This window comes from Cyprinodon variegatus, unplaced genomic scaffold (assembly GCF_000732505.1).
Source record: "Cyprinodon variegatus isolate N-32 unplaced genomic scaffold, C_variegatus-1.0 Scaffold279, whole genome shotgun sequence".
In the NCBI taxonomy this organism is placed as follows: Eukaryota; Metazoa; Chordata; class Actinopteri; order Cyprinodontiformes; family Cyprinodontidae; genus Cyprinodon; species Cyprinodon variegatus.
Window position 1 is genome coordinate 174549 of NW_015150732.1, and position 19325 is coordinate 193873.

The 19325-nt window shown below is 41.3% G+C and overlaps 1 protein-coding gene across 1 annotated transcript in view; it reads left to right on the plus strand.

The window, feature by feature from the left end:
- The window catches only part of foxn3 (forkhead box N3), an 87275-nt gene extending 67950 nt beyond the window's left edge, over nt 1-19325 (plus strand). Inside the window, exons 4-6 of the mRNA XM_015383274.1 lie at nt 5800-5858; nt 12729-12837; nt 14526-19325. Of these exons, the coding sequence (XP_015238760.1) occupies nt 5800-5858; nt 12729-12837; nt 14526-15072 (715 nt within the window). The 3' untranslated portion in view covers nt 15073-19325. The remainder of the gene's footprint in view (nt 1-5799; nt 5859-12728; nt 12838-14525) is intronic.

Genomic DNA, 19325 nt, shown 5'->3' on the forward strand with positions numbered 1-19325 from the left:
TGAAAAAAAGCTTATAAAAGGACAAACTTTATTTTTTTGTTTTTGGAAATAGTTTGTTCTTCGGCTAAGGGCCTTTCTAATTCTAAAGGTAGTGAGTAAGAAGTTCCACTCTGCATTGGAGGGGCTGTTATGCAGATCTAAATTCACATGTAGCTCCTATAATAGTTTGCTCAGCAGCAACAGGAAGCTGCTCAGTCTTGATGGGAAGATGGATGGGGCTAAGGATAGGGCGATCCTACAAGAAAACATTTTAAAGGCAGAGATGCATAAGAGTAATCTAAAATGCTAATATGTAAATTAGAACGGCCCAGAGTCCAGACAATAATCTAATGGAAATCAGGAAAAAGGGTATTTTTGTAGGATACTCTACTCTGACATATAAATATCCTTGGAATTAGTAACAGTATTCTGGACTTTAACTCTACTTTGAAAACCACATGTCAAATATGTCTGGTTACAAGTTTCTTAGAATAAGATGGTTTGCTATTCTCTGCCCAAGAACTCTTGATCAATAGGACATGATATCTCTCTCAAGAGCACTCACTCTTAAGAATGCTATGTATGAAGTTTAATGACCGTGAATGGTTGCTCCGCATGTCTATTATGTTAAGGTCAAGGACCGTCTCCTGCAGTCCAATGCAGAAACTGATAGAGATGGATATAAAGGAAGTAGCAGAAGAAAATGGGGGGATGTTGAAAGTTAAAGCTGGAGTGCTTTCTCCTCTTTGTCCTCTGCTGTTTCCTTTATGGACTGTAATGGTGAGTCCTGCCCCGGTCAGCCTCTCCACCTGTGCCTGGAGGAACAGCTGGATGTTTTCACTCTGGCTGTGTGCATTCAATACAAACATCATCAGATGGGTGTGAGTGGACGCAGAGAGAGGGAGAAGGAGGCACGAAGAGACAGAGCATGCTGGTTAGGAGGTCAGCCCTATGGTGCATTCCTTCACACCCCATCAGCATCTGGAGGAGGGAGAGAGAGGAGGGGAGGAAAGGATGGATGGAAGGAGGGCGTCTCTGGGGGAATGGAGAGGAGCTCTCCTCACTTCTCTCATACTCTTTCCCTTTTCCTCTCCCTCTGGCATCCCTTCGAGGAAAAAAGCCGGACGAAGGCGATGTGGTGGTAGTTGGAAGGCTGGTGGGGGCTCTGAAGATGGCGGGGGCAGTTAAAGCCGGCTGCTGTCGCGCTGCTGAGTCGTTTGTTAAAAGGGAGGGAAGGAGCGAGAAAGAGGGGAGAATGAGATGGGTGGGGGTGGCAGGGAAAACAGACAGGCTGTTAGCGCAGAAAAAATATGTTATCGCCGTGGCAACGCAATGTGGCAACTCTCCATGGCAACAGCAGGTGGCTCAGGGCTAAAATTTGCGTTCATTGCTGTTGCCTTGCCTTTTGGTGTGTGTGGCGGGGTGGGGGGTGCACGTGTCCCTCCTTCAGCCATCCAGCCTCGCATTAAACAACTCAAACGACAAAGAGAGCTGGGCAGATGAGTGGAAACAAGTGTGGGGATTTGTTGGGGATTTCCTGTATCTTCAGGAAATAGAATAAAAACCTCTGTCCATGTAGTCACTGACCTTGTTATGAAGGGGGGGCAGCCTCTGTGGCTGGAAGGTATAGGGAAGCAGTCACACATGTAGTCTGATGGAGAGCTAAAGACTACTTAACCCGGAAAAGCTCTTAGAGACCCCCCCCTCTGTCCGTATCCCTCTCCTACGTCCATATCCCTCCATCTTTCTCGCTGAATTATTGCCTCTCTGGCAGAACTGCGCCCATTGTCTTCTCGCGTTTGTGTGCTCATGAGTGAAGATATCGCCGTCTTTGTGAGAAATGCTGTCATTACCTCCCTCATTAGTGGTGCAATGATCACGTAAAGTGAGTTCTTAGCTTTGTGTCCCTCTGTGTGTGTGTGTGTGTGTGTGTGTAGGGGGGCTTGTTTATACAGTTTGAATGGCTTTCTGAGGTGGTTAGAGAGGAGGCATTGCACTGGCACTGACTCCTGGTATGGGTTGGTTTTGAAATAGAGATCCGAATTAGAGATTCCCCTAATTCTTAAATCTGTAGGAAGTTTTAAAATTGCACTCTTAACATGTAGGACCTTACCTCAACCCTGAGATACTGCCTGTATTTCTAAATTCAGCTTTTTAAGATAATTTTTGAAATCTCCTTCTTCCTGTTGTCTGCTAAAGGTCTTGCTCTCTCTCTTGTAAGCTGAAGGAATGTCACCAAAGTTAGGAAGATAATTAGATTGTTGACTTCTGTGATGACTGTGTAAACATAGGTATTTCTTATATATATATAAATAAAAAGCAGTATTTTAATGCACAATCCTTAAATATCCCAGATGTTGCATCCTAGCATTCCTTTGCAATTGCTGTATTGGATGCTGTGATGTTGTGACAATCAGAGGCTGGTTTACCTTCAACTTTGTGGTTTAGTTACTATATTTACCAACTTTTCAGACCTCTCTAGCACTTTTATTTTAAATCTAGTGACTTTTTTCTGCTACTGGAGACTTTTGTGACAACATCTAAAAAGCACCGAACTCTGCTCTCCAGAGCAAGTACATTCGTAACCCCGCCTCCGTCTGCTGTAATGATTCATGCAGCTATTATTTCAGACATATGAAAAATGGAGAACAGATTAGCAGATCATGGCTCGTCTACAGTGAAAAGAAGGACTGGGTTATTTACTTTTGCCGTCGCCTTTTTGGAAACACAGGAAGGAGCAATCAGCTAAGTGAGCTTAGTGCTTGGAAAAAAATCTTTCAATCCTTTTGAGACAGCATGAAAAGTCAGCTGAGTATAAAACAACAAGAAAAGGGACAAGAAGAGAGGGACAAAACAAAGAACAAATTATTTATGTCTATTCTATTAAAATTGCTGTGTCTGTATAATGGGTCTGTTTTATGTGTTTTCTTTTCAATTCACAGGGCCCCCTGCCTGTTTTTTGCCTTGGGCCCCACATTTCCTAAATCGACCCCTGGTGGCAATCTATATACTGTACATATTAACATGTTGTTTAAAGTAAAACTCATGTTGCCTCAGATCCTTAATTTCATCCAGCACACTGGGACTATACAGCGACATAAACTTGGCGAGTAGAGTGATGAGCGCTTTGCAATGGATTATTCGTATGAGGTGGAGGATTCCTCGCCACCCATGGACACAACATAAATGTTAAATTATTATTTCAGAATAGAAAGATGAGGCAAACTCCAGTCTTGATGCATTTTCTATTTTTCAATTATATTTATTTTTAAAATGTATTTTTAAATAAATTTTTAAAAAACTTTTAGAGCACATTAGTGACATAAAGCTAACATCAATTCATTTTTTAAATTATTATTATTAAAAATAAATAAAAAAAATTAAAAAATATAAAAAACAAAATTAAAAAAAAGCTAACGTCAATTCAGAAGATGGAGAATGTTCTTTTATCAAATTTTAATGTATTTAAAACTTTTATTTACTTTTAGAATTAAACAAATCTTGACTTGTTTTAATTTCTAATGATAAGAAAAATAATTGAGTTTATCGTCAATACCTTAATGAACCTGCATTTGTAGGAGGAGCTACTTTTTTCTTGATGAGGTCACATCCCTTGTTAAGCCAATAACAAACTTTAGATGCAGTAACCATTTTTAACCTGAAGGGGGCGCCAAAAAAGACGTTTTTGTAGACACGAAATCAGTTCAACAAACTTTCAGTATATTATACAGTCATACTTAGGACATGAACTATTAACAAAAAAATTATTTGAGGGTGAGTATCCCTAAAAGATACAATTTACATTTAGATAACTTCTTATACAGCGCTGCTGCTTCTGAACTAATTTTAACACCTCGCAGATACTGAAGAAGATCATTCAGTCTTTTTAAATCAATAACTGGCTCCACACCAGAGTGGTGTGGTTAGCATTACTAGGTTGCTTTAACTGTGGGGGAGCTGCTATCAGAAGAAAGATCACATTTCTGAGTTTCCACCCAGTTGGGGCATAATAAGCTAAGAATTGACAGTTTCAGGTCACCAGACTAGGCTTCTAGTTTGGATTTTAGACTAAATGTGCAACAAGATACAATTTATAACTGGAAAAACAATAATTAAATTCTACAGTTGCTAAAATAATAATGAAAATGCATTTTCATATTTATGTTATCATAATGAGGTGTAGTGGCCGACTGTGGAAATCAGTGTTTGTTTAGTAGAAATGGTCCCTTTTTGTTATTTTCTTTTAAGAAGTCTTTATTAATGGACACACTTGGTGCACAAAACAGTATGCATGTGATGAAAACAAGAGGAAGAGGGAGATCTGAAAGTGCCAAAAAAAACACAAAACAAATCTATAAAAATTATATTAGGAAATTGTGCTGATGATGGCTATGATGATGATGATGATGATGATGATGATGATGATGATGATGATGATGATGATGATGATGATGATGATGATATACTTCAGGTAAGTGAGCAAATAAAATGTGGAAAAAGGGATTCAAAAATCCTGAAATCAATTAAGGAAAATAAAGTCATGTATCATTAATTACAGATTTATGTAATTCAATCAAGCAGTTCCAAAGCTATGCAATAGCAAGTAAATAAAAGAGTATAAAAGATTTTTATTATTTAAAACTATTATATAGTCAAACTATTAGTGCAGTGCAAAATATATATATATATACGATCATGACTGAAAAATTGCTTCTAGTTACTAAAAGTAAATGAGTGCCAAACTATGACATTACGTCTTCAGTTTGCTTTTAAAAACACTATTAGCCCGTACAGCCCTGAGGCCTGCTGGAAGGCTGTATCGAAGGAGGGGGCTATAATTACCAAATACTGCCTTAATGTTTATTTATGTTTCTTTCAGCTTATCAGAAGATCATTTTAACAAAAGAGTTCTTGCTTGCTTTATTTATTCCTTAATCTTCTAAATATGTGGGACTAAAACTTCTGACAATATTAAAAGGCACATTATTTTCCATTCTAAAAAAAATAAGTGAAAGGTTCAGAAACTCTGAATTAGGGATGACTTTTTATGCAGTAAACCTCCAAGTATGTTGGACTGTCTACATTAGTAACTAGCCTGCATTCTGTAGCTTTACAGTCATCCTGTCAGCAGCTTATCAAATAGTTTGAACACAGCAAAACATTTTTAAAGAAATTAGTTGTGTACCTTGAGTTTTTCATACAATGTCTATCTATTAGTGTGGTGTAAGCGAGGCTAGTAGCCCTACTGCATCCAGCTGATTGGTAGTCCAGGGCAACAGGTAATAGGGCCAATTCTTCATTACTATTCGCTCTATAAAGCCTGGAAAAAAGAAGTCAGTATGGACTCACTAAAAGGAACTTAAGATGTTGATTTGATGTCTATTTTCAGCAGGTTTCAAATGGTAACATTTTAAAAAGTTGGTCTACCTTGATACCAGTAATCAGAGCAGCTGATAAGTTTTTCTGTGTTGGTCACCCTGGACGCACATCCATCTTAAACACGTCGGCGTGCCACAGGCGACAGTTAAACGCACACGCACCGATGAGGGCGGTTGTGTGAGAACGGACCGGCGGGCGGGTGGGGGGCTGTCATGAGAAATTACCCCCATGGACTGCAGCGTGGAGGCTGTAATTCTCCGAGGTAATCACAGGGAATAATGGTAACAGTGGGACACCCAGGATTCTAATCACTATAATCAGAAGCATTGGCTTATGGGCTCAAATTCCTGCCTAGCGATGAAGCCGGCTGGGCTTGTTTGGCTGCTTACATTCGATCAAATGATTGACCAGTTCTCTGTTCCCTCTCTGCTCTCTCTCTAGTCCTCCGTTGTGGTCGGGGAGCCCCCTGTTCAGAAAGAATGGAGGAGTTCTTCTACAAGGTATGGTCTCACCTCAGCAAGTTCTTGTTTATGTGTGATCTTCCGCCTGTTTCTCTTTTTCTTTTGTCTTTTTCACTGCCTTACCCTCCCCTCCTGACTCCACCTTCTACCGATGTGCCAACTCCAATCATCTCAAACCCAAATCCCTCTTTTTAGAGGCGCACCTTGAGAATACTGACTTTTGAATCGCAGCCAAAAGAGGAAAGCTTTTTTTTCTTTTTTTTTTTACTACAGAGGCATATTTAAAAGTCTGTGTAAAAAATAAAATAAAATAAAAGAGACAAAGCCACTGAGATATAACAAGAAAGAAAGAAACTAGATCCATCTTCTCTGTCCCCCTCCCCTCATTTAACAGAAGATTTGTCCACTCTCACTTCCTTTCTTCCGTTTTTCCACTATCCCTTCCTCCTCCCTCTTCTTCCCTCCTCCCCCGGTGGCGGGGCGGCAGTTAAAATGGACATTCAATCCCAATCAGGGAGCACTCCAGGAGCTAGCTGGGCCGCCGAGCCCTAAATGGAGGGGGAAATGGATACATTAGGCGTCTGCGGCAAGCCCTCCATCGCTGCTAATAATGGAGTAGTAATGGTCAAGGATCCGGAGTCAAAGAGGGGAGAGCCTGAGAACCTGTACTCCCATCTGAGTGATGGGTCTGAGCATCTGGACGGATGGACGGACAGAAAGGGAGGAAAGAGAAGGTTGACTCTGAGTCCATGCATAGAAGGAAAGGACAGGAAATGTGATGGGGTGGGGGGTGGGAGGGGGTCCCCCCCTTAATGTGATTTTAAAAGGAAAACCTGCAGAAATGGTCAGGTGTGATATTCAGAGGCAGCGGGGAGAAAGAAAGTTGTGACAGACAGCCAGAGGCAACGACAAGGAGAGGGTTGGAGGGGGCTATAGAGAGGTGGGCTGTTAGTGGCCTCACTTATTACTTCCATCTCCCATTCCCAGAGCCGTCAGAGCCGCTCTGCTTTTAGCTGATGTGGGCTGAAGTCTGCCTGTCTATGTCACCAAGCAGCAGCCGGAGGAACGCAGAATAGTCTCTGGGCGATGGGTCGTCATCATGACGGCTTAGCCCCAATGTTCCCCAATCACAAGGTCAAAAAGATATTTAGAAAAAAAAGATATTTTAACCATCTTTTGATTTAACAGCAGTACTACCTCACTGGAAGTTAATGTAGTCAAAACCCTCCTTTCTGTCTGAATTATATCTGTTTAAATATTATTTCCTGATACAAGAGCAGTAAAAAAAAAATAGTTTACTACAACTGAGCTTCTCTGCATCTCTCCTAGGTGAATAAACACATAAAATATTAAGATTTTTATAGACACCGTAACTTTTTTAGCTTTTTTCATTCACCCTCATTATTTCCTTTTACTCAGCTCAACATTCAGGTTGCTTTTCATTTAAATTCAGCAGAGTATTAAATTAAACTCCTTATTGTAAAAAGCTGATCCTTTCACGTTCACCTCGGGCCGCTCAGATGATACATTTTCCTTAAAGTAATCAAAATCATGATTTTTTTACATTAAAAACTTGAGTGCCTCACAAAAGTATTATTACCCACTCATGCCTTTTCCACATTGTCACGTTCCAGCCCCAAACTTCAACAGTTTTTTGGTGGGATTTAATGTGACTCTGCAAATGTAGTATGGGGAAAACTAAATTTGTGTGGTTTTCATTTGCATTTCCCCCTGTTTTACTCGTATAGCTTTAAATAAAGTGCAGGGCAGTCAGTTAGCTTTTTATAATTAGTCTATAGAGTCTACTTGTGTGTAATATAAATTCTTTATAGATATGTTCTCTTATGGTCCTTTAGAGGTTTGTTACGATTATTAGTGCACAAACACCACCACAAAGACCGAGGAACACAAGTTGTGAAGAAATTGAAACCAACATCCCTAGCTTTATGCGTCAACTGAAAATCTATGAAGAAATAACTTTGCATCCTGATCTAAAGAAGCGATTATTAGAGAAGCAGCAAAGGGGCCTGACGTATCAAAATTAAATATTTACACTAAATAAAAAAGTGTTAAGGCAAGAAAAAAACAACTTCTCCCTGAATGCACCATCTCAATGGTTAAATGCACGGTGGTGGCAGAATTACAGCATGCTGTGGCTTTTCTGCAGCAGTGACTGAGAGTTGATGGCTAATAACTGATGACAAAAGACTAAAGGAGATGCTGACCATATACATGTAGTCAGATATACTCTTGTTTCACAAAATCAAATGCTTTTAGGTTTCAATTGCCTCATGAAAATGTGTGAAAGCATTCAAGGAGTATAAATAGTACCCTGTCATTTAGAGCCTTAACATACCTCCCAGTGTCTGTGAATATGAGCTTCTTCAACGTCGCAGACAAACGTGCTTTATTCATACCCTTAGTAGCTTTCTTAATATGCTGTTTAATTAATGATACAGTTTTCAACTGAGCCACATGGGGGCAATAATGAGCACGATGGTTTGGTGTTTTCTCAGAGGAGAAGCAAGCGAGAAAATCTGAAGAAGAAAAGGATTTTCTAAGAAAAACTACTTTTGGTATACTTCTATCCATCTATCCATCCATCCATCCATCCATCCATCCATCCATGCATCTCTCCCCATAGCAACACCATCCAGTTCTTTCTAGTTGATTCTAAACCAGATGGGTTATAGCAGGAATCCCTCTAGAATATTCTGTCCCGAGGTTTCCTCCCAGTGGGAGCTTAAATGTTTAGCTCCTAAGAAGTTAATTATCCAAATAGTTTAGCCGATTCCCTTCCACTTTATTCTTTACTATACTAACAAGCTCCCCTGTTTTTTCTGCTAGTCAAGGTCAGATATTTACGGTATTAAACATGTGCTGAACATCCATAGAACGTTTTTGCTGATCCAAGTGATCAGTTAGAGATAATTAGACTGTTGGGCATGAGATTGAAATTGGAATTATTGGCGTTAGTAGTTTCAACTTTTCATTCTGTGACATATTCCTAACTGAACGTTGATAAGTGTCAAAACCACACTAGTTTCTTTTCTTGGTTAACATTTGGCCCGTTGGCGTTTCTCTCTGAAAGGAAAATAGAGCCTTGTTTAAAAGTTGTATTATATTACTGTAATCAAGGTGTTACTTTCATTTTGTCTCCCCTCTTCAAGTTACAGCACATGTCAGTCAGCCAAGCTCTTAAACTCTCAGCCTGACTGTCAGACAGACAAGCCGGTTAGCCGTCCAGTTAAACTGCCAGCAACTTCATCCCACCAGCAATCCAGGCTGTCATTCAGCCAGTCAGTCAGACAGCATTAGTATGCATCCTGCCCTCAGACTCTGTTCTCAGTTTAACTCACAGCAGCCAGCCAGGCAAACGGACAGGCAGAGGAGAGGGGGGGGATGTTTTGACTGAGCGAAAGGCCGCTTTCAAACGGTTGCAATCTCAAGGTCTGCTGGGAGTGACCTCTGAACCTGTGGGCTGTGAGCGTGAGCTGAGTGAGCGCTCCTCTGCCGGATGAGTCGAGGCTGCAGCCTGCAGGGCCATGAGGAACTCATTTAGGAGGAGACAGGAAGGAGGCAGGAAGCAGCTGACCATACTTAGGAAGAGAAAACTGGCCGGAGGGGATGCATTCTTTCTAGGAAAACAGCTCGCATTCATACAAATATGTTCTTTTATCATGGAAAGGAATTTATGTTATTACAAACTTCAGCCATTTTTAAGCACATAGTGTTCAATCTCAGCGCCGCCTGGTTTGTTACCTCATCACCGCAGCATATGTCCCGGGCTTCTTACCTGCAGAGACAGCATACATGCTCAGCTGGAGATATGAGTCACCAGTGTACACAGAATGGCAGTGAGATCAATACACAGAATGGAGGGGGGGGGGGACATCTACAACAGGATGGAATTAGATGGACAAATAGGGTTTATGAACAGGTGCAAACACTGAGGTAGACAGAGGGGGAAGAGGAGAGTTGCCCACACTTGGACTTGGCATCCATGTGTCTGTGGGCGTGTATTTCTATCCAGGATTCCTAAGCAGTCTGGAGGTATCTTACAAAATAAAATAAAGGATATAAATGTATAACCCCATGCTATAATTCATCAGTTTGCTTCGATTCAAACCTGACGGCTGAACTTGCTAGGTCTTTTCATTGGGTTTGGTTAAGTGTCGCTGAGTCAAACCGAGCTCGGTCCGCCCCTCACCCTGTTTCTTTCTATCACTTTCTCTTCTGATGCCTGATCCTTCACTCTGTGGCATGTTGCTATGGCAACGCAAAGCCCCGAACAGAGTGAAAGGGTGGAGAAGGAGGGGAGGGTGCACGTCAACCCGGGAAGACCTAATGCGCTGCCCACACACACACACACACACACAACCGTGCAGCAAGTGATCAAGATTACAAAAGAGACTCTGTGCAGGGACTTACTTATAAGGTTATGGAGAGCAGCTCTGGCGATATCAGGGGCAGGGCCATGCTAACTGCAGTCAATGAGATTACTGTGGACACAGTGGACCATGGGGAAGGGCTAAAAAAGAAAAAAAACCCACTCGCAGACTAAAAGTACCAGGCTGTTTTCTGTGGGGGGCCTCGCCGTGACGACTTGTATGTTTTTAATGAGCTTGCAGCTCCTGGGGCGAATTAGATTTCTCCTTATGACATCAATCATAAATGTAGCATTTGGGTTGAGATTTAGCATTGGCGTGGGGGGGGGAGTGTGCTGACGCTGAGGTACATGTTTGCTGGCATTTGCACCTCAACAAACGCGTCTGCGGCAGACAATGAGCAAACATGGTGTCGTCGTCTGCGAAAAACAAACTGACCCCAGAGATGAGAGTGACAGCTGTTCTAGTGAACTGGGACGGCTGTGGTGAGCAGTCTGCTTTGAATAATAACAGCTTTGGGCTCAGATCTTTTCTTCTTTTCTGACCTTCGGAAATCTTCCTGCTACAGTCCGCTCCTCTGCAGAAGTGGGACGGCTGCTTTAGACTACAGCCTTGGTGGAAAATGTGAAAACTGCGCCGAGGACTGGTTTTTATTCACAGCTTCCTTATTTTCCGTATTTGGACAATTTTAGTTTGAAGGCATTAAACAGTCACACTATTAATCTTTTCCTAAGATCTTTTTTTTTTTTTTTTACTCCAAGGCCTCATAGTTAATTAATAATTCACAGTAAGGTTACAGTAAAGTCTGGTTTATAAAAGTACTAAAGAAATAAACAGATACTTTTACCTTTCTCTGGCAGCAACATTAAACTTTGTGTTTTTGTGCGCTACTTGCAGATAGAAATAAAAACAGATAGATGTTCCCCACATTTTGCTGTTAGATCTATAAGGGGCAGATATGTACCTTATTTAATTAACTTTATATCATGTCGTATAAAGCTTCAATATTCAACCAGGGAGAGTTTTGCCCTATTACTTCAAATACTTTTAAGCTTTCTTTAAACCTTACAGCAGTGTATGGTTTCAATAACCCCGATTCCTAAACACCATTTTTTTACAGCATATATGATATTTATTCATTTATCTTTACAAAAAAGTATAAAAAGAAGGAATATATGTACTTTACAGCTAGAGCGGCGTTATTTCTCCAACTGCTGAAATAGACTTCATAGAAATAAATGAAAGATAAAACTAGCTGCGGTTTTCCTTCAGCCAGCTGGCTGGCAGTGCTCAGTGGAAAAATAGAGGAGAAAGCGCCACTGTATAGAGATAATGTAGCACATTCCAGCATTTAAGAAATGAATGTTCCGAATGTGCTCACATCCATTCTCAAACATATATGGAAAAGTTGACATTTTTTCTCCTCCTTCCAGTTATTATCTCAGTAATTCTTAACACATAGGATCAACTGTTTAAACCATTTTATAACTTCAAATGTACTTCACATCCTCACATCTAAAACAAGTCCCACTCATTTGAGAGCAGCCAGAAACGGTTCTAACAGTCCTAATACATGTGAATGCTGTAATAATTGAAGCTCAGTTCCACGGGGAGCCATTTAGGATTCTCCCTCTAACACGCTCCAATCTACAGAAGGTGTCTCCAGCTCCTTACTTTGACATTTACCCCAATCTGAGGACATAATTAACGCGGCTGTGTGCATCTCTGAATTGTCGCCGTAGATCACCTTTGAGTTAAGTACCGCCGATGGAGGGAGAAGGAAATGATGCCTTTTGGCCCCAGCTTAAACAGATCATTATTAGGCAGGCTGTTTAGTGCATTGCAGAGAATCAACAGAACAAACACTCCAAATGAAAGCCGGTAATTAGCAGATTTACACAAATTTAATCCTTATTTGCTTTGATAATTAGATGATGAAGAAGTTTACAGCAAAAATGCTGGAAACACATTTATTTAATAAGCAGCGTTCCCTTTTTTTTCTGGTAGCTTTATATATTTGGAAGGGGAATAAGTTTTGGTTAGTTTAACAACAAGGTTTGTTTGTATTCTGTTTGAGTACATTTTATTAGCTTAATGGAGGAATAAATACTACTCTAAAAATCAACTTCCAAACTAAAGGAGCGCTTTAGATGAGTCTGAAGTCCCCCCGTTTGGGTCCGTCTGCTGCCACCGCCGCTCCACCCACAGCATCAGACGGCTGCATTAAGCCGAGCCAAGCGGTCGTTGGTAATCGAATGAATCAAAGCGGCCCTAACTCATTTATGACGCTTTCCCGCTCAATTGAAGCTCGCCTTGCTCATCAATATCGCCCCGTTGGCCTCATCGGATGGCCGGTGAATTCTCATCGAGCTCCTGCCACCGTCTCATGGAGGTCCGATCAAGCTTTCCTCTATTTTTATCCCTCTGTGCTTCTTAACCTGATTTAAGTACGGCATGCAGGGAGGATCTGTATCGACGTCTTTTTGGTAACGTTTTTCTATGTGTTGCTTTTCTCTTGCAGTTCCTCGTGGAGTGATCCAGAACGGAGCCCGCGTCAGGAGCCAGGCCCTCTTCCCTGTGATCAGACCCCTGCCCGTTAGCCCAGTGGGGACCAGAACCTCGGCTATAAGGTGGGGAAACTTTTCCCCTCAAACGTTTAATCAGTCTGAATCAAAGATGGGATTTCCCCGCACAAACAGACCCCCTCTCACACACACCGATACCCACAGAAAAACATGCAAGTTTCCACTCAAAGTTTACATAATTACGTCTTCATTGCCTTCCAAAGTCAGGCTTTCACACGCTCCATGCCGCTCTGAACGTTTGATCCAGGTGTGTTTAAATAAGGTTTCCCTTCCTTAAAAAACAGGGGTTTATTAGAGGGAGAGGCTTCTTGATCCAAAGAACATATGCAGCATGCACAGACATGAACATCCATCACCACAGCATAAGAGTATAATGGTGGTGGTGGCATAATGAATTAAACATCGCCAAGGGCTCACTGGAGGTATGCAGTGAATATTTGATCACTGCGAGGGGTGCATGTTTTGCTTATAGGATATTAATATGCTAAGTCTCTCATTCTGAAGGTGAGGGTGTCTGTGGGACGGGGGGGCTGCCCAACCTGCTGCAGATTTATGGCTCCCCCCACCCCGACCTTTTTAAATGCTGACGGTTACAGCAGAATCTGTGCTGCATGATCCCCCTGAACTTTATCAAATTAGGTCACAGATTAACCAAAACTTGATAGTAATTTTTTTGGGATTGTTTGTAAAACATCAACACAAAACGTGTTGGATAATTATAGATAAATATAGTTTGCATTTGAATTCAGCCTCCTGTACTCTGATGCTTCCAAATATAATTCAGGGCAACTTCAAGAGTCACCTAAGTATGAAATAGAGTCTAATAAAAACTTAAATTGTGACATTTAGGTTATATTATATGCCTCCTGAGTGAATTCTTCTCTTTTTTTGCTTTGGTTACAGCAGCAGGTCTTTGGAAAATGTCTCTAACAGCTTTACACACTCAATAGATATGTTTTTTTGTTTGTTTTGTTTTTGTTTTTTTTCCACAAAAACTTGAGCTTATAAAAAGTAAAAAAAAAAAAAAGGTTTGATATCTACTAGAGCTAAAACACAAATAATTGGATTAATTGTTTTAATCAACAATTTAATTAATTCCCATCTCTTTTGTTAATTTAATTGAATCGTTAACTGAAGCATGCAGATTCGAAAACATGCAACATAATGAAGAAAAAAAACTATAAAAAAATCTTCTCTGTTTGTTGACATGCTCTATTCTAGAGTTTGTATATAAAATGATGTGAGCATTTCTTTTTTTTTACATGCTTTTGCCAATCATTTAAAATGTGAAAATACACAAAATACACATATAAAACACGCATGTATCAAAAAAATCGAACAGAAAATGTGAAAAGATTCAAGAGGATTGAATACTTTCTGGAGGCATTGAGCTGTTAGAGGCCTTTCTTTGTGCTGTGCAGGTTTCACATTTTACAGCCAGTGTCTGCCTCTCAGAAGGCGAACTGTCCTCTGAAATATGCATAGGTGGCAGTCTGGCAGTGACTGCTGTCCTTTAAAGGGAAAGCCTGGCTTCTTTTTTTTTTTTTTAGAGAGATACAAGGTTTTTATTGGACTTGAGAGATGAGCACATCACGCCCAGAGGGGCTGTTTGGGCGATAGATCACTACCTGCATTTTTTCTGCTTCCCAGCAGCTCCAGTAGAACATGGCTCTAACCGCCAAGCTGCAGAAATAACTGAACTATCTCCTGCTCTGTGTCCTCGCTTCATACAGATCATCCCTGGGAGATTATCTTAGCCGGGGAAAGGACAGCCCCTCCCGCTACTCTCCTCCCCCCTGTGGCGAGGACCTCCAGGAAGACCACACCTACAGCACTGCCAAGTCCCCCAGCAGGCTGTCCTCCTCCCAGGGCACCGACCCCTCATCCCCGGTGGAAGACGACGACATCATCGCCGTAGAGGTTCAGTCGGACGTCAAGCCGGAGCCTCGGGAGATCCCGCTGGATTCTCACATCGCAACTGCCGCCGCCTACATTTCCCAGCAGCCCCTGCGCGGACAGAGACGCAGCTCGGCGGCCGGAGCTGGGACTCTGCCTGGCAGTAGCCTGCCCTGGACCAAAAGCCGAGCGAGGGGCATTAGCGACACGCTGCCGCTGAAGAAGCGGCGCGCGCTGGAGAAGCCGCCGGAGAGCGACGACGAGGAGATGAAGGAGGCGGCGGGGTCGCTGCTCCACCTGGCGGGCGTCAGAGCCTGCCTCAACAACATCACGAACCGCGCCGCCAAGGGCCAGAAGGAGCAGAAAGAGACTCTAAGAAACTAAGACACACATTCAGACAGCTCAAAACACGCACACACACAGACACACCTACACAAATAGGTCAACAGGTAACGTTACAGCATTAGTCTCAACAGACACTCATCATCTCCCTCTATCTATCTGCAGGGCATTAGGTGAATCCTACTTATTTGTGGCAATATCAAAAATCAATGTTTTCCTACATGTTCAGCAACACTAACATCAATGGTATCTCTCATGTGTCTATGTTGTTTTTGTTGTTTAAAAAGGGGATGAAAGCCATAAAAAAAGCATGTTTTGTTGTTAATTTGGGCGAGCGGAGGATGGCTGTTTGTCTTACCTGTTTTCTTTCGTTTTGTCCTTTCTTTTCCTTATTTTTTCTCCCACATTGAATCTGTAGCAATCTCTCAGCGATGCCAGTAAACGCGGCGGAGACTCAGCACTCACCCCCTCCACCCAGGGGCGGGGGCATCGCTCTCCTACACCCACGAGCACAAACACGAGACTGTGCCAAAGATACGCCACCAGGTTGCTTCATGTAGCCGATGCGAGAGCCGACGGAAAAAAAAAAAGAAACTTAGAAGGAGACAAAGGCATCGTAGTAAAGAGCTAAAGAGAGCGACCTTAAGTGTCAAAAAGAAACCCAATGTGATGTACATTCATGCACTTAAGATTATTTTATGCCACTTACACAAGAAGACGTGGTTTATTTCAAGAGCACTCGTAGTATTTAAGAAAAACTATGAAAAAAAAGGTCATGTTTGCCATAATAGACAGTTAGGAAGCCGGGTCTGAGGCAATATCTCCTTCATTTTTGTTGTTCTTGTTGCATAATGTAGACGTCGTCCCTGAAGCTTTTCTCAGTACCTCCGTTCACAGAGATCATAGCTCTAACCTGTAGGTGCCACACCTTCCTGTCCATCCGACACCCTCAAGTACTCTCTACACGAGCTGTGGGGTTAGATCTCCTCTCCGTTGTGTCCGTCTAACTTTCTCACTCTACCCTCATAAAGATATAAGCAATTTGTCCCACGCGGACAACTCTGTACAAAGGTTAGAAAATATTTTATTTTTTTTCCTTTTTCTTAATTCAAGCAATTTGACCTGCAGGACTTTCTCAGTTATATTGCATGGGTGCTTGTAAATAAGATGAGAAGCAAAATCTTTTTTATTCAAAGATTCATGTAAGATAAACAATGTATTTAGCATGAAGCATGACTTATTTTCATATAAACCTTGATCCTAGAGGAAAGGAAAAAAGAAAAAAACATGTTTTTTCCGCCAATTCTTATACCTGTGATTATTATGGAGATTTTTTGTTTGGGTTTTTTTTTTGTCTTTTTTTTAAATCAGCCTCCTTTTTTTTTTTTTGGAGTGGGCTTTTCAAAGGGTGTTCTCCCCCTTTGAGGGAGAAGCCTCCAGGTTTAGGGTTCAGGCCTGCAGGAGCGCCTCTTCTGGGGGGCGTGGGGGTGGGCTTCCATCTACTGTTGATTGTTTACCGCCTTGGATTTTTTTTTTTTAGTGGGTCTTCAAAGACCATTTTCCAGGCATGGACATAGAAGATCCCTCTGGAAATAAAGCCCCCTCCTCCCTGAGGGTGACGTCCCGTCTAACGAGCAGGATCACCGATTTGGGGAGGGTGGGCTTCCGTCTTCCTCTGCCTGATTCTGTTTTGTTTTTATTTATTTTTTTATTATAGGTGTTCAATGTAACCCCCCCACCCCACCCCGGTGTCACTTCAGAACATGTCAGTGGAGTGTGTGAGTCAGTGTGTCAGAACACACGCACCCTTTAACGTTGTGCCTGCCTGCCCTCAGTTGCTCTTTTTTACACAAACAGAGCGCCACCTATATTTATTTAGAACGGTTTGGGTTTTTGTTCCGTTTCCTTTTTTTTCCATGGTGTAGATGTACGTGTGTCCTTACTTTCCTTTGACATTGTTCAGTGTAAATGTGTGAATCAGTTGGGCATGGAAAACTCTCTAGGTGTGCTGAATAAATGTCATAACCCCCCACCCCCAAAAAAATCAACCTTGTAGGACATGGAGAGAATCATTTCCGTCTAATTTCAATCCAGTATTTTGAGCCCTTTGATTGAAAGGAGAGGTTTGTCGTTGTAGGGGATAATGACACTAGTTAACTTTAAAGGGCATATATTTCATTTTTTTTACAACAATTTCATCCCCAGCTGTATGCAGACTTGTAGCGCATGATAGTTAGAGACATTTTTCCGTTTCTAAGATGAAGAAATGTGTAAAGATTTTGAAAGGGAAAAAGTGAGGATGCCCCAACATCTTTTTTAAAAAGTGAAGCCAAATACAGGCCACAGTGGGTAACGCAGTGACACAAAAGCTAAATGTGACAGCAAAGGCTCCAGCTCAGGTTCAAAGGATGGAAAATTGTAAAAAGAAGCTGCAAGTTAGGAGTTTTTTTAACAGCTGGAGCTTAGAAACTTTAAAAAACAGCATCCTAGGGATGGTTTTAAAAGCTGTCTGTCGAGAGCCAAACTAGTCCAATCAATAGTGAATGAGTGTAGAAACTGTAATTAAACTCACTATGGAATAAATTCAGCTGGATTATATTCAACGGTGTCCCCAGATTAGATAGCAAAAAGCAAGACATGCAGTCATGGAAGTATCACTTTTCTTCACGCTCTTTTTTTTTTCTTAATTTTCCAGGGTTTAGTTATTAACAATGATGCCACTGTACAAATCTTTTTTCCAAGGACACTTTCTGATGCAAAAAACTCAGATTCTGTATGTCGCTTTACTCTACAATGTAGCTTTAAGCTAAAATAGCAAATGTGGACGATGGAGGGAAAGTTTTAATCCTGATGTTCTGCTCAGTCTGCAGCCGGAGTTTATGACTCTGTCCTTCATTTGGCTCAGACACAGAGGAAAGAAAAGAGTCCCAGCCAAAGCTATTTTAGATGAACAAGATTTTAATAGTCTTTTTTTGTATTATTATTACAAGCGATCTCCAGAAAACAAACATAAAATTAAGTCTTGTGTGCATTTCATAAGTTTTTTATGAAACCACAAATCCATAATCCTCATATACGATACCTATGTCATATTTTTAAAAAGAGATGGTAAAAGGCTGTGGCTTTAGATCAATTAGTTTTTAAAAAGAAGTGGAAATGCCAATTAATTCACTTGACTTATTGAAACTTTTTGAAGCATAGAAAATATATTTCCCCTTTAGTCTTTTTACGCCAAATGATGTTAAACAGTAAAGAGAAGCATGTCAAGGTGTTCATTTTCTGTCTGCATAGAAGCAGCTGGGGCTGATTAGAGTAGCAGAACCAAGCGAAGGTGTTTTTTTAGGTGAATAGACGCTGAGCGATTATCAGCAGGCCGAGCAGGGAAAACAAATGCATGTCCCATTCACTGGTATGCTCTTTCGCCACCTGTAGCATGCATCGCTGGCTTTCCATTTCACGTACATGGAAAAAAGGCTAAGAGGAGACGCTGTCAGTGTCTCGCCGTGTGCCATCCGTCTCCCATCTCATATCTGTCTAAGTGCTCCCACGGCCCGGGTCGATCACTCGGCTGCATTTGATGTAACAACTCCACTCTTGCAGTGAGGAGTAACGCGCTCACTTGGCAAGTAAAAGAGGGCATGTTGATTTAACAGCTGCTGTGTTTTCAGTGTGACTCACTCTGTGGCATTTAGTAAAGATGAGATCTAGATTTTAAGTCCTTAAAAAACATCGTATTAATTATTCCCACAAAGGAAATGCACATCACTGCCTGAAAAGTGCTCGAAATAAGTTATTTATTTTAAAACCTGCCAAACAAAACCCATTTTTAAGGAAAAATCATTGCCATTTTTTTTAGCTTTTGCTTATGTTTTATGCACTTTTTTTTCATGCTGTCAGAATTCCTTAAAGTACTGCCATTGCTTCTGCAGACCGTCTGAGCTGAATGTTGGAAAGCCATAGGTTTGAGATGTCAAAAGTCAAAGCTGTCATTGATCTGCGAGATGTGATTTCAGAGTGCACCCGGGTGTTGGTTCCTTTTTTTTTTTTTTTTTCGTTTGAATCTCAGTAAGGGTTCGGTTTCCTCCTTTTCGTGCAATCATGTTGCCAAAGAATGATTTTAAGACCTACTTCATCACTACATGTAAATATCAACGTTGTCCAATGCCGTGGCAAAAAATATATAAATGTCGTTTTCTTTTCTTTGTTGTTTTGTTTTCCATTTTCTGAGAAACTACAATGATGTTTATGTGATGTATTGTCTTCCAGTTGGTTGCAATAATAAAAAAATACAAGTT